General features: G+C 41.1%; 1 protein-coding gene across 1 annotated transcript; it reads right to left on the bottom strand.

Annotated features, from left to right (window-relative positions):
- Nucleotides 1-471: 471 nt before the first annotated feature.
- sonb (SON DNA and RNA binding protein b) lies at nucleotides 472-12,831 on the bottom strand. Its single transcript, XM_083986391.1, has 19 exons — nucleotides 12,729-12,831; nucleotides 11,680-11,907; nucleotides 11,018-11,052; nucleotides 10,553-10,925; nucleotides 9,653-9,858; nucleotides 8,860-9,097; nucleotides 7,958-8,151; nucleotides 7,686-7,838; nucleotides 6,878-7,053; nucleotides 6,619-6,753; nucleotides 6,433-6,519; nucleotides 5,587-5,841; nucleotides 5,358-5,468; nucleotides 4,094-4,210; nucleotides 3,487-3,634; nucleotides 2,872-2,940; nucleotides 2,346-2,461; nucleotides 2,160-2,261; nucleotides 472-1,124 (listed from the first exon to the last, which is right to left on the bottom strand). Exons 1-19 carry the CDS (start codon nucleotides 12,809-12,811, stop codon nucleotides 1,047-1,049), a joined length of 2,904 nt encoding a protein of 967 aa, XP_083842517.1. The 5' UTR covers nucleotides 12,812-12,831; the 3' UTR covers nucleotides 472-1,046.
- Nucleotides 12,832-14,120: the final 1,289 nt, after the last annotated feature.

Below are 14,120 nucleotides of genomic sequence, written 5' to 3'. Positions count from 1 at the left end.
CTGTCCCTGAAGGCAACGCGCATCAGCGGTTTTACATGAATTTCCCTCTAAAACAACTCTGTCTGGTAACTTTCTGTTATTATCTCATATGTCTCTATCTTTAATATATTGGAAATGTAGATGTAGTTCACCTTATTGACAGCAACAATCAGAGTTTTCCATCCTCTGCCTCCATCTGCTGGATGAAAGACGTCACTGCAAGGACAAAGGAAAACTTCAATGTGGTGATTGGCCATGGAAGAAAGCCAATTTCTATCAGAATAAGAACAATTATATTGATTAGACATAATAAAAATAACGACATCACGCTGTTGGTAAGAACAAGAAAAAAACGACACCTCCAAGACGACGTCATATAAATATAATCTTTATTTTGCGTTTGCACTTTTTCTTTTTTCTTTCTTTTTTTTTTTTAGAAGGTCAGTTCCACAAAGTTTTATTTTTTTTCTTAAACAGTATTTTCGTATGAGAAACATTTTGTTAGAAGGACACGAGGCCACAACAGAAACAAACTCATCTAACAGCCCCCGACACGGCAGCAGCTCCGCCTCGCTCCGACCCACAACACATGGATGACAAACAAAAAAAAAAAAAAAAATGTGTGTCTGGACTAAGGTTAGATTAAAATAGGATAATATATATCAAGCTGAAATGCTACTGTATTATAAATGTCATCGTACGCACATAGATACATAAATACATGCCATCCACTTTGAATTGAACTCTCTCTTTTTCTCTCTGTGGCAAAAATATATATCGGCCACCATGTTAGAAACGTAGTGACTTAAAAAAACAGGTGTGGTTTTTTTTTCTTTTTCTGTAGGGTATAAAATTGGTCGCTAGCAGCTTTGATTCAAAGGTCCTCTGTGCCGGCTGCAGCCAGAGTGGTTTTCATGGGAACATCTGTTCATCTCTTCAGTAGAGTAGAAATAAGCCACCAAAGTGAGGAGGAGGAGGATCGGCTGGTTATTGAACAGGGTCAAATAAAAACTTGTGTGTGTGTGTGTAACATCAACTCCTCTGTGTGTGTGTGTGTGTGTGTGTGTCTATGTGGAGAACAGGGGGCCGGTGGAAGCAGCAGTGAACACAGGGCCGGTGTAGAGTCCCGGGCCGTCCACAGGAACCTGGGAACAAAACAACACATGGATTTATGTTTATGTATTTAGGTTAGGTTTAGGTATTAGGTTTTTAAGTTTATTAATAATAATGCTGTGCAAGGAGGGAACAAAGTCCTGACGAACTTGTACAAAGTTCCACCCCTGTCAATAATACATAACAAAATGATAAGCAAACAACAACACATGAGCTAAACAAAAGAAAAAGACAAGAAATCAATAGCAGCAGGAGTTAAGCAACTACCAGCAAAAAAATATGTGACAAAAGCAGAACAATGACAGAGAAAATATAGTTAGAGAGCGAGTAGGGAAAGATAGATTCTTTTTAAAAGTGCAATGGGAGGAGATGGACCTCAATGATCCAGAGCTTAGGGCCTCTATAAATAATGCTGAATTGATGACTTGATGTTTGGGAGGACGGTAAAAATAAGCTGTTATTACTAAGCCTCGTTATTTTTCTTTTGTATTCAACTGTTTTTCTTTTCTTTTTTTAACAAATAACTAAACTATATATATATATATATATAGATAAATACATTTCCATGTTTCTCACATTCTCTGTTGTAAACTGTTTTATTGTCTGTAACAACATCTATTGCACGTCTGTCCGTCCTGGGTGAGGGATCCCTCCTCTGTTGCTCACCCTGAGGTTTCTCCAATTTTTCCCTGTTAAAAGGGTTTTCTATGGAGTTTTTCCTCAGTGGATGTGAGGGTCTAAGGGCAGAGGATGTTGTTTTGATGCCATGTAAAGCCTTTTGAGACAAATTGTTTGTAAAAATGGGCTATACAAATAAAATTGCCTTGCCTTGCCTTGCTGTGAAGGAGTTTATGAAGCTGGATACAATCAGAAGAGGAGGATTTGTGGCCTTTTGAGTAAAGATGACAAGTGGACCGAGCTGTCTGAATATTTTACCAATGTCTTTTCCTCCTTGAAGTCAAGTGGATGTTTGTTTTGTTTTAGTTTTTTTTACCAGAGCTTCTTTGCAGTTGCTCAGGTACATGGGAATGGGGCAGATGGAGTTTGTCTTGATGTTTTGGTATTACCTCTCCCAGAGCCTGTAAGGCGACGGTGGCGGCCATGGCCTTGGCGTGTTTCTTGTTGGGGCTGGCTGTCTGAGGCTGGTAGTCCACACCGTTCACCGTCACCTGCAAACAACACAACATCTGGATTAGAGCACAATAATAAAAAACTCAACAGCAGGAACAAAAGCTCTAGTGAGGTGGTGGCACCTTGAAGAGGAAGTTCTTGCGGTGGTCGGGACCGCTGTGATGGACCATGACGAAGTCGGGCTGCATTATCCGCCTCTTGTTGCACAGCTCGATGAGCGCTGACACCGGGTGCTTCCCTGTAAACCAAGTGGATGAGAACATTATAGTCTATAGTTTTCTATAATAAAGACTATAATCTTAAGGCCACACATATGGTTCCTTTGATATTTTATCACATGATGACATATTGTGGCTAATTTCACCTACAAAATGTCGGTGAAATACACATTTTAAACTATGAGCACTGAGACAAAACAGTCTTTGTGGGCCAAAAGCAGCAAACAGATCAAAGACCAAGTTGTATTTACTGTGAAATGTTGATAAGACCGAGAGTCAGGCTTTTATCTTAATTACAGAGAGAGATGGGAATTTATATTTTACATAGATGATATATGTATGATTTATTTGGTATTTAAACGGTCGGTTCAGGAAGTAGTGGAACCAGGTTAAAGGTCACAGCTGCAGTGTGTTGGTTGTGTATATTTACCCATCAGGTCCTTGGTCACCACCAGACCTCCAGTCTGCTTCTGTGGCTTCTCTCCTTCAGCGACCAGCCCTGCAAACACAAACCATCCGTTTAAAATGTGGCTCTGTGACTTTGCAGCTCATTTTCATCTGCAAACCTAAAGGGATAGTTCAACATTTTTGGCAAATTGGCCCATTGCCATAATCCCTATAGTCGTAGTCGTTGTTTTAGAGGTAAATACAGAGACTGCTTGATGAAAAACTGCCCCCGACAGAAACACGCATCAGCAGTTTTGCATGAATTTCCCTCTAAAACAACTCTGTCTGGTAACGTTGTGTTATTATCTCATAGCGTGGTGAATGTGCAGGTCACAACTTGTCCACCAGAGCGTTGTGGAGTTGTTGGATTGTGTATTTGATGAGTTTGATGAGGGAAACCAAGAAATCCCATGAGCCTCCGTAGCGTAGCTCTGAGCAGCTCACAGCTCTGCTCCGCCATTCTAAATAAAGCTTGCACCAACAAATAAAGCTAACAAACCTACTGCTAAAACTATTATGGCAATGGGCCAATTTGCCAAAATGTTGAACCATCCCTTTAAGACTGTGTGTGTGTGTGTTCCTCTGTGGCCTCACACACCTTTGCGGTCGACCTTGAAGTCTATGATGATGGGCTCCACGGTGCCCTCGCGGTTCCTCCCCAGCCCCTCCCCCGTCCTCCAGCCCATCTTCCTCATCAGGAACTCCCCGACGCCGCCGGACACCGGAGCCGCGCGGAGGAACTGGTCCTGAAACAGACACAAGAGAGAGAGAGAGAGAGAGAGAGACGGTGAGGACAATGGAGAGCTGCAGGGATGAGATCATGAAAAGATACTGGCAACAATGAAACGACCAATCAGAATAAAGCTAAAAAAAACAACCAACCAATTAGAATATGGCTACAAATCAACAAAATAATCAAAAAGGGGTAAAAAAAAATATTACAATATAGCTAAAAACCAAATAACCAAATCAGCATAGAGCAACAAAACCAACCAATCACAACAGGGCAATAAGCCTTGAGGCCTTTAATGGTCCATAATGTATCCAATGGGAAGTTTTAAGGAGAAAATGCTACAAATAAACACATGAATCTTATAATTATGTGTCAAAAAATTAAAATACTCAATATTTTCCAGTTTTTTCTTTATTCCCAACTTTTTTGAAATTGTTGTTCCGCCATACGCCAAAAGGTGTGTGTGTCTCACCTTCTTCAGCCATGCTTGTGGTCCACTGGTGGACAGCTCCTCTGAGCTGAGGACCTGAGCCCCTGTGGAGCCGGTGAACAGACCGGGGACGGTGTTGGACTGGGCCCAGGCGTCCACCTGCAGAACCACAACACGTTAAAAACATCTGCACAAAACTAGAACATTTCCATCAGCGTCAGAAGTATGTGATGATTATTTATATACAGCTGTAGAAAAAATGAAGAGACCACTTCAAAATGATCAGTTCCTCTGGTTTTACTATTCATAGCTATGTGTTTGAGTAAAATGTGTTGTTTCATTCTATAACCTACTGACAACATTTCTCCCAAATTGGAAATAAAAATATTGTCATTTAGAGCATTTATTTACAGGAAATGGCAACAGGTCAAAATAACAAAAAAGTTCTGGTGTTCAGACCTTGTATAATACAAAGAAAACAAGTTGATATTCATTTTAAAACAACACAACACTACTTTTTAAACTTAGGAAGAGTTTAGAAATCAACAATGGTGGAATAATCCCAATTTTTAATCGCAGCAGTGTTTGATTCATTTATTTATAATATTTCTTCCTCATTAAAGCAGAAGTGAGTGATATATTTGTGTTAATATAAGTCTTAAATAGTTATATCTTCCGACAGCAATCACTTACATAGAGTGTTTGGACTGAAACACGGGTCTCTCAGTCCCTCTGCTCTGCTCTGAGCCGAAGAGAAAACATTTATCGTATCCTACAGTTTTTATCCAATGAGGAGAGAGAACGGCATGCAGGGCTGTGTGTGCAGCCAAGGAACGCCGTGAATGTGGTGACGTAGCGACGAGGACTGTTATGGTGCGTTCAAGGAAACTCGTATTTTTCCGACCGTGAAGTGGTACCAGTTCGATCTGGTACGAGTTCACCGGTCGGAAGTTACGAGTGGCCGTTATAGTGACTTTCACCGGTAAAACAGGTCGGAAAAACACGAGTGGGTTGCCTGGAACGCTACAAAGTCGTAAGTTGTGACTTGAAGCTGTAATTTACGATTTCAAAAGCCTGCCTGGAACGCAGCATTAGCCAAAACGACCGGATCACTCACTTCTGCTTTAAATATGATTTGGTTCAGGTGTGTTGGAGTTTAATAGACACTGGAATCGATGGCTGCCACATGTAGAGATTTATTAAGAACATTTTGGGAGTGGTCTCTTTATTTTTTCCAGAGCTGTAAATATTGTATATATATATATATATATATATATATATATATTGTTATTGTGCTGTTTTCTACCTGCTCCTGTGCACGGCTCAGCATGCAGATGGCGCTGACGTCGTAGGGATTCTCCGCTAAACGCCTCTGAGCTCGGATCCTCTCGGTGACGGCCTGAGATATGTCCACCGGCTACAGACACAGAGACACAGAGACACAGACAGAGAGAGAAGGAGAAGAGTTTCACTTTAAAGGCTCTGAAGCACAGACACGGATCCTGATGGTTTTTAAGAACCCGCCCGTCTCGTACCTGCAGCACCGGGTCAGGAAACACGCTGTCGTTCACCGGCGGCACCACCGTGGTCTGGTCGTCGGCCTCTGGTGAAGCTGCTGCTGCTCCTTCTCCTGATGCTGCTGCTGCTGAAGCTGCTGCTGCTTCACCTGAGGCCGAGCTGGAAGCCGCTGTGGGAACGCTGCTCTGGGTTTTCCTGGAGGCGGCTGCAGCTTTCTCTGTTGTTTTATCAACCGGAACCCATTCTCCGTAGGCGCCCAGTGTCTCTCCCTCCTGCAGAGGGAAACACATCAGCTGTTAACCTCGACTTCACTTCAGATCTGCCTTAAAGTCAGAGTTCTATTACTTGGAAAACTACCAGAAAACATTTGTTTTTAATAATAAGAGTTGCATTAATTAAACAAATAACAAGAAATTGGTTAAAAGATGATAATTTAAGTAACTCCAGATGGAAGGATCTTGTAAATGAGATATACGGGATGGAAAAAATAACAATGAGAATTAGAAATCAAGTTTATATTTTTGAAGAAAGATGGGAAAAATGGGGGAGGTATATAACAAATATCTCTACTGATTTATAAATATGTTTCTTATATATATTTTTTTCTTTTTATATTCTTGTAATGAACTCTTCATTGTCTTTGTAAGTAAGTACCCAGTCTACATGTTAGTTGTTATGGTACCTAGTGCATATATTGATGAAAATGTATCCGACTGAAACCATATGTAATTATTTGAATTAGTTTTTTCACACTTTGTTTGTTAGTTGTTGTTTTTTATGTTATAAAATCTTCAAAAAATGCAAAATAAATGAATAAATAAATAAAGTCAGAGCTAAAACCACAGAGCAGAGTGAAACCTGACCTTCTTCCGATGTTGGGATCCTGAGGACACAGGAAACTCCTTGGCGATGCCTGCATCACTACGCACCGCCGGGCGAACCGTCGTGTTCTGAGGGGGAAACAGAAAAACATGTTGATCCTCTGTGTTTTAATTGAATTTCGAGACAGTTTTTTTTATTTTGCATCAGTTGAGCCAAAAACTTGTTACATTGATGCTGAAGCTGATGGCTTTCTGCTCTCGAAGAGCCGCCCCTCCGAACGGTTTCCCATCATCCTCTTCGTCTGAAATGTGAGGCACAGCCACCGGCAGCTCTCCTTTACTGTCCACGATCATCTTGCACTTCTACAAACACACACAGACAAACACAGCAGATTCATTGGCGTTTTTGCAAAGAATATGTAGATTTTCCCTGTGAATTGATTCTCTTGTGCAGTAAATAGATGGTGAGCTGAACTCTAACTCTTACATCAGTGAACTCCTTGATGCTGATGCTGTTGGCCTGCTTCGCCACTTTCCTCTTCACTTCCTCCAGAGCAGCGATGTTGGGTTGCGTAGCAGCAGCAGGCGGCTTGTTGGTGATGGAGGGCAGTGAGAGCAGCGAAGACAGAGTGCCCATGTTGGACAGAGCTGCTGTCATCGTGGCTGAGGGAGACAGAAACAGAGAGAGAGACACTGAGAAAGACAGCAGCAGCAAACTATCTTTATTTAATCTATAATCATTATTATTTGTGTGGTTGTTGCTATAAGACAATAGCTGCGTTTACATGGGGGAAAAAAATCCTATTTATAATCAGATTAATAGGTCAATCAGAGTCAAAATGTCTCTTAGCGGATCCGATTCAATTTCCGATCGGAGCGCTTTATTTAGCATTCATACAGATAGAATAAGATTCATTTAATCCGATTGAGGAAAACACTGCATGTAAACGTGACTAATGTTTGCAGGAGAAGCTATGGATAAAGGAAGGTGCATATAGGGCAGACAAACTTATTCATTTTACAGCTGCCAATGTCTATTTTTATTTACTGCTGTATATTTACCTATTTTATTTATTCTATTTTGTTATTTTTCTAGTTATCATTTCTTACTTTTTGGATGCTTAAGTTGCCTACCAGCTCAGATACAAGTATACATGTATAGGAGGACTGTGATAGGAGAGTGTGGGTGGATTTTTCTCTCTTACAGTTTATTTTTCACCTATTCATCTTTTTTTCTTTCATTATCTGCTTAGATAAACATAAGAGAAACGTGTATAATATCCTATTTTCCTTACCAGCAGTCATACTGGCCATGGCGGCGTTCATGGCCATGCTTGGCAGCGCCAGAGGAAGCACGTTGGACCTCAGGCTGGCAGGGATGGGCATTCCTGCTTTGGCACACATGGCAGCAGCGTTGGCCTTCGCAATCTCCAACAGCTGGTCCTTATCTGAGGAAACAAGACCAGGACACATCATCCATTAAAAAAACATCAAAAAAGAAATAAATCAACATCGAATCGGAATCAAATCAATTGAGTAGCTAATGAACACGTTTAACCGAGCTGACCCAGTTCACTGATGCGTTGAGGACTGGTAGCAGAGCTGCAGTGTTTCCTGGTGGGGGATCTGTTTTTGCGGAGGATGAGTACGGGGGAGTGGCTCGGCTCTCGTTTCCATCGGTCCCTCTGGCTGTACGTCGCCCTCCTCCGACCGCGGGACGCCGACCACGAGCGCGACCTCCTCGCCCTCCTGCCCCTGGACCTGCAGAACACAACCATTTAGTTTGTTTTTTTCCATTTCCTTAGGGATTAGTTTTTAGTCTCTATGACACCGTGGGCCTTCAGTGTTTGGAAAACCTGGCTAAACAATCCCAACATTCCTGTCAGAGCGCACTCTCAAAAAAAACTTTCAATTTTAGGAGCAAATTGTCCATCAAAATGAAATGAATATATTTTGTTTAAACATTTTATTTTGTTGGTAATAGTTGTATAATGGCAATATTACCCTCGAGTGCGTGCTTTAACGTTAATTTGAGCACCACGCTGTCGTGGTCAAATGACGTTAAAGCACACACTCGAGGGAAAAATCGGTCTGATAGATGAGTTATTACACTAATTCTAAGACCCAGAGTGGGATCAAATTAATTTCTCTTCTCTGAACACCTTTAAATAAAGACCTACAGACCTTCATAGACAGCTAATGGAAAGGGTAATGGGAGAAGCTGAACAAAGGAAATGGATAATGAAGATGGATGGATGGATGGATGGATGGATGGATGGATGGATGGATGGATGGATGGATGGATGGATGGATGGATGGATGCATGGATGGATGGATGGATGGATGGATGGATGGATGGATGGATGGATGGATGGATGGATGCATAGATGCATAGATGCATGGATGGATGGATGGATGGATGGATGGATGGATGGATGGACACTATGTGCAGGATGTAGTCTGTCCCACCTGGACCGAGACCTGCTTCTCCTCGAGGGGCTCTTGGACTTGGATCCCTTCCTGTGGCTGCGACTCGGAGACTTCTCTCTGGACTTTTTCTGCTTCTTCGATGACTTCCTTTCTTTGCTCTTCTCCGGCGATTTGGCTTCTTTCTTCCTCTTCTTTGCCGGGGACTCTGGCGCTTTAACCTCCTCCGCAGGCTGCTCCGGGTCCGTCGCTGCAGACTGGGATGTGCTACAACCTGCAGCTTTGGGAACAAAACCACAGGAATTACTTATGAGTAGGGATGTCACGATTACTTGCTTTCACAATTAATCGCGGTATTAAACGCCACAATTAATTTATCGCAAAGATTCCTAAATACCGCCACTTTCCAAAAAAGATTATGTCGGTACCATCTCGACAGATGTGCACCAAAGTAAAGGTAAATGCACAGATACTGGTCCAGTTACCTAATGTAACATTGAATCTGTACGAATTTAAAAGTTTGCGTGTCATTTGTAATAAAAAAAAAACGATTAAAATAAACATTTGGTATAAACGACAATTAATTCCCCTGAGGAATATAATTGGTCCTTTATTAATAGATTAATAGATTGTAATTAGTTAGACTATATTTGATTTTGCACATACATAGCGTTGTGAAATTAATTAATGCATAATAATCGTGATAATCGTAATACCGTGATTATTTCTCTGACAATAATCGTACCAAGAAAATCTATAATCGTGACATCCCTACTGATTAGACGTCTGCTACAGAACCGACTGAGCCTGTTTGTGTGTGAGTCTGCGTTCCTACCCGGCGTTTCCTCGTGTCCTTTCTCTTCTTTTCTCTCCGTGGACTCGGCGGCGGGCTGGCCGGGACTCCGTGGCGCCGTCGTGCTCGACTCCGGCGGCTCCTCTGGCGTCGGGCCGGAGAGCAGCAGCTGAGGAGGCTGCAGGCTCTGTGAAGGAGCCTCGGCCGGCGGTGTGGGTTCCTCTGGAGCTTCCCTCTTCTCCACGGAGCTACAGCCGGAAAACCAGGACAAGGTTTTCACTTCAGACAAAAAACACAACTCGAAAGTCTGTTTTTTTGTGTGTCGATCACTTTTATACACCGACTTGAAACTTTCGTCTGTCATTCTTTTAATGTGTAGCTCCAGTAGAGCTAAAATCTATCAAACTGGACTGTTGGCATCCTAAAATAAACTATACAAGTTGTCATGATGATTCAACGGCTGGATGGACACAACATTTTATTTTTCGATCAGTGAGAGGTCCGCTGGATTAGAGACAGCCTTTATTTTCTTAAGTTGGAGGAAAATTAGACTGTCTTTAACTGGCTGCTCCGGTAAATTTGGGAAATGATGGAGCTCATTCCTTCAATTCGTTAAGAAGACAGATCTTCCACTCGCCCCTGAGTGAGTGCCTGTGTTTCTCTTGTCTCCCTTTAGGTCTATTTTCTTTTCTAATTGTCTATTTCTGTCCGAGTCCTACTTTTCTAATTAATTATTTTTATTGTGGCTGTTCTAGTTTTATATAAGTTGTACTCCAGTGAGAAAAAATGTATACTTAACTCTTTGTAAATGTTTTAATACAATTGTATACATCTGTAAAACCCCTCCCTGGAACTCCAAAATCAACAATAGGTGAATTATAGATTTTGGGTGAAGTATCCCTTTAATGATTCTGTGGAGCGAGCGTCTTCCTTCCTTCGTACCTGCGGCGGTGTGATCCGGATCGGGATCGGGTCCTGGATCTCCTGTGGTGGTGCCGACACCTGGAGCGCGAGCGCCTCCTCGTCGAGCAGGAATGTGAATGAAGGTCGGAATGTGACGGAGACCGGGAACGCCGCCGCGCCTCGTCTCTCCTTCCTTTGTTGGAGCTGTCCTGTTTGGGGATGATGTCAGGAAGCTGCTCCCGTCGCCTTGGCGATAAGCTTTGACCACGTTTGCCGTCCCTCTGCTTCGACGCGTACTCCGAGTCGGAATCCGATGAGTTCTCGTCGTCTTTCTTCCTCTTCTTCTTTTTCTTCTTCCTCTTGCCGGACGAGTGTCGCTTGTGGCCCTTGGACTTCCTCTTCTTATCCTCACCTGGAAAAACATCCCATAATGTCTGGCACGTTTCTGAATGAATGAATGAACACATCACTTTGTGACATCATAATTAAAAAACAGAAACTCACCTTGCTCCTTCATCACCTCTGTTGGAGTTCCTCTTCTATGAAGCAAAGACAAAACCTGAGTTAGGCACATTTAAAAAGGACGTATTAATGGTAAAATGGCAGGATATAAATGTTTTTTTTTTAAATAACTGATTATGAAATGAATCATCAACTATTTTGATAATCGAATAATCAATTTGTGTCGTTTTTGAAGAAAAAAAAGTCAAAATTCTCTGATTCCAGCTTCTTAAATGTGAATATTTCTGGTTTTCTTTGTTCCTTTATGACAACAAACTGAGTCTCTCTTTGGTTTGTGGACAAAACAAGACATTTGAGGACGTCGTCTGGTGGTTTGGGAAACACTGATTGATGTTTTTCAACATTTTATAACATCTTATTGACCAAACAACTAATCAATTACTCGTTTAAATGATCGACAGATTAATCGATAATGAAAATAATGGTTAGTTGCAGCCCTAAAACACAGTGAATATTCACATTTCCTTTTCATTCATGATCCTCACACTTATTGGCCTGCCACCTGTAATAACAGATACCAGATTCTTTGAGTTGCCCCTTCCATGTTTAAATGGTGTTTAAAAAAAGAAAGAACTAATGCCTTTTTCCTCAGTATGTTCCTGTGTTATTAAAAAGTTAGAGTCGACAGTAACACAAAGTTTCACCTTGACTGGTGTTTGCTTCCTCCCTCCTGCTCTGCCACAGGCTCCGAGCTGCTCTCCTTCTCCTCCTCCTTGTCTCGATTCCTCCTCTTCTTCTTACTCTTGCTGTGTTTTTTGTGCTTCTTGTGTTTCTGTTTTTGCAGCCCACAGTCCTCCTGCTTCTCCAGCTCCGTGGCGGCTTTGTTCTCCGGCCCGTCCGCTTCACTCCCAGCGGCCACTGCTTCACCGACACTGAGACACACAAACATATACAGAGAGAGGCAGAGAAAGAGATGTATAAATAATTGAAATAAAATTTTAGGAGCACAAGCAGAAAATGTAGGTAAACCGTAAAGCAAATATTCACATTTCCTTTACTGTAATGACAGATTCTTCCATGTGTTCAACATAAAAAACAGCAAATTCCCTGGTTGCACATGCACAAATAGATTATTATTATTATACCTTAATACAACACAGGACAACACAACATACAGACACAAAAAGAAGCCCACATCGAGAGGTTACCAGACTTAATATAAACACATAAGCATGCTTTAGATTGAGAGCATAGGAATGCAAACATGTACACGCAAGAGGAAATGACCAAAATAATCAACATTTAGGGGCAAAATGCTCCAATGTGTGTTGTCTAGAACTGGGGGAGGGGGGATCTGTGTTTTGCAATGCAAGTCAATACAAGTCCAAATCTTTTATAGACAGATAACAGGCACTAAAACCTGGAGGAATGGAGAATCTACTCAACGCAAACACCAAACACATACATGAATGAATCTGTGGATGTGCACAGAGTGGGAACACTGTGCATGCAAACACACGTTGATAATGTTACATAAGCTGGCTAATCGGGAAAAACGTGCACTCTATGCATTGCTGCTGTTGTATTTGATCATTAATAGACAATAACAGGAGCAGTCTGCTGTGAACGGGGCTAGCGTTAGCTTGTTGGGTAGATTTAGCAACCGGCCTCTGCAGCTGGAAAAGCTTCCTGTTGACTCAACAACTGCATTTAAACACAACGGAGACGGAAACAAAACACGACGTGGACGTACGATTTGTCTTCATTCTGGTCTTCAATTTCTCTGATTTTACTTAGGATGAAATCTTGGAAAATTTGCTCTATGTTGGCCGCCATGTTTGTTTGAGTGTGCGTCACATCATTGGTCCGAGTGGGACCCGTTTCCTCCGCTGCATGGTTCCGCTTTACACGAGATTACGGTCGTGATTTTACGAGAATAAAGTACTAATATCATGAAAATAAAGCCTTAATATCCTACGAATATAATATGAAATATACTATGAATAAAATCGTAATTTCATTATTATTTTTCAGTTTTTAAGTCAGAGTATTATGAAAATAAATCCACAATTATAGTCCCAATACTAGAAGACTAAAGTCCTAATTTTACAGAAAAAAAGATCATATTCAAACATACATAAATGGCACTTTTACAAGAAAGTCATAATACTGCCAGAATTAAGTCGTTATTTTAAGAGAATAGGAATAAAGTCATACATATATGAGAATAAAGTTCTAATATTATGAAAATAACGCCATAATATCATACGAATATAATGTGAATAAAATCGTCATTTTATTTTTCAGTTTTATAAAGTCAGAGCATTACGAAAATAATGTTGTCATAATATAAGAATAAAGTCACAATATCACCAACATGAAGTAATAATTATACAGGAATACATACTGTCATAATACTACAAGAATTAGGTCGTACCTTTAGGTCACGTGTTATTTATGTAATTGAATATCAGGAGAGCACTCAGCATCAACTGTGAAATTATATATTTTTCAACATTTGTAATGAACAAATATGGAGAAACCTGCACATCAACGTCAGCACCAGGACGCTGAGAAGACCCTGTTAAGTTTTGCCACAAGGTGGCGCCGTTGGATCGCAAATAATGTTAGAAGGGCGCCGTGGAGTCCTCGTTGCAGAGCCGGCCCCAGATCGAACCCCGCCTCAGGCCCTTTGCTGCATGTCTTCCCTTCTCTCCTCTCTGCCTCCATATCTCCTTTCTCCCTCGACTATACAATCAATCAATCAATCAATACTATCAACAGACAGATAAACAGAAATTTCCAAAAATGGTCTTTTAACCAGTTGTACACCTCACAATTAATAATAACAATAATTAATAAAACATGTCAAAACAATGTAGATATGAACTAAATCAAACATCATAAGTCTAATGTTGTCACAAATTGATTTTCAGTTTACAAGTTGTTGGATTAAACCTGAGTATGCACTCGCATTTAAAAGAAATTCTGCAGATTTGTAGTAAATTGTTTTTGTCTTTCGCACACATTCCAAAACAATGCAATTTGTTTAAATGAAACGAACACTGGTGAACACACGTGAACATTTATAAAACGATGTTCATGCTGGATTGAAGTGAAAAAGGAACAAACCTGTGTCGAACCA

The sequence above is a fragment of the Trachurus trachurus genome, assembly GCF_905171665.1.
Source record: "Trachurus trachurus genome assembly, chromosome: 2".
NCBI lineage: Eukaryota > Metazoa > Chordata > Actinopteri > Carangiformes > Carangidae > Trachurus > Trachurus trachurus.
This window is presented reverse-complemented; position numbering and strand designations above follow the sequence as displayed.

Excerpts from the sequence above, each read along its gene's own strand:
- sonb (XM_083986391.1), bottom strand. The coding sequence starts at position 12,811 with ATGGCGGCCAACATAGAGCAAATTTTCCAAGATTTCATCCTAAGTAAA. Across the intron at positions 7,839-7,957 it reads TCAACGCATCAGTGAACTGG|ATAAGGACCAGCTGTTGGAG; the intron begins GTCAGCTCGGTT and ends TTGTTTCCTCAG. Across the intron at positions 2,462-2,871 it reads GGTGACCAAGGACCTGATGG|GGAAGCACCCGGTGTCAGCG; the intron begins GTAAATATACAC and ends CTTGGTTTACAG.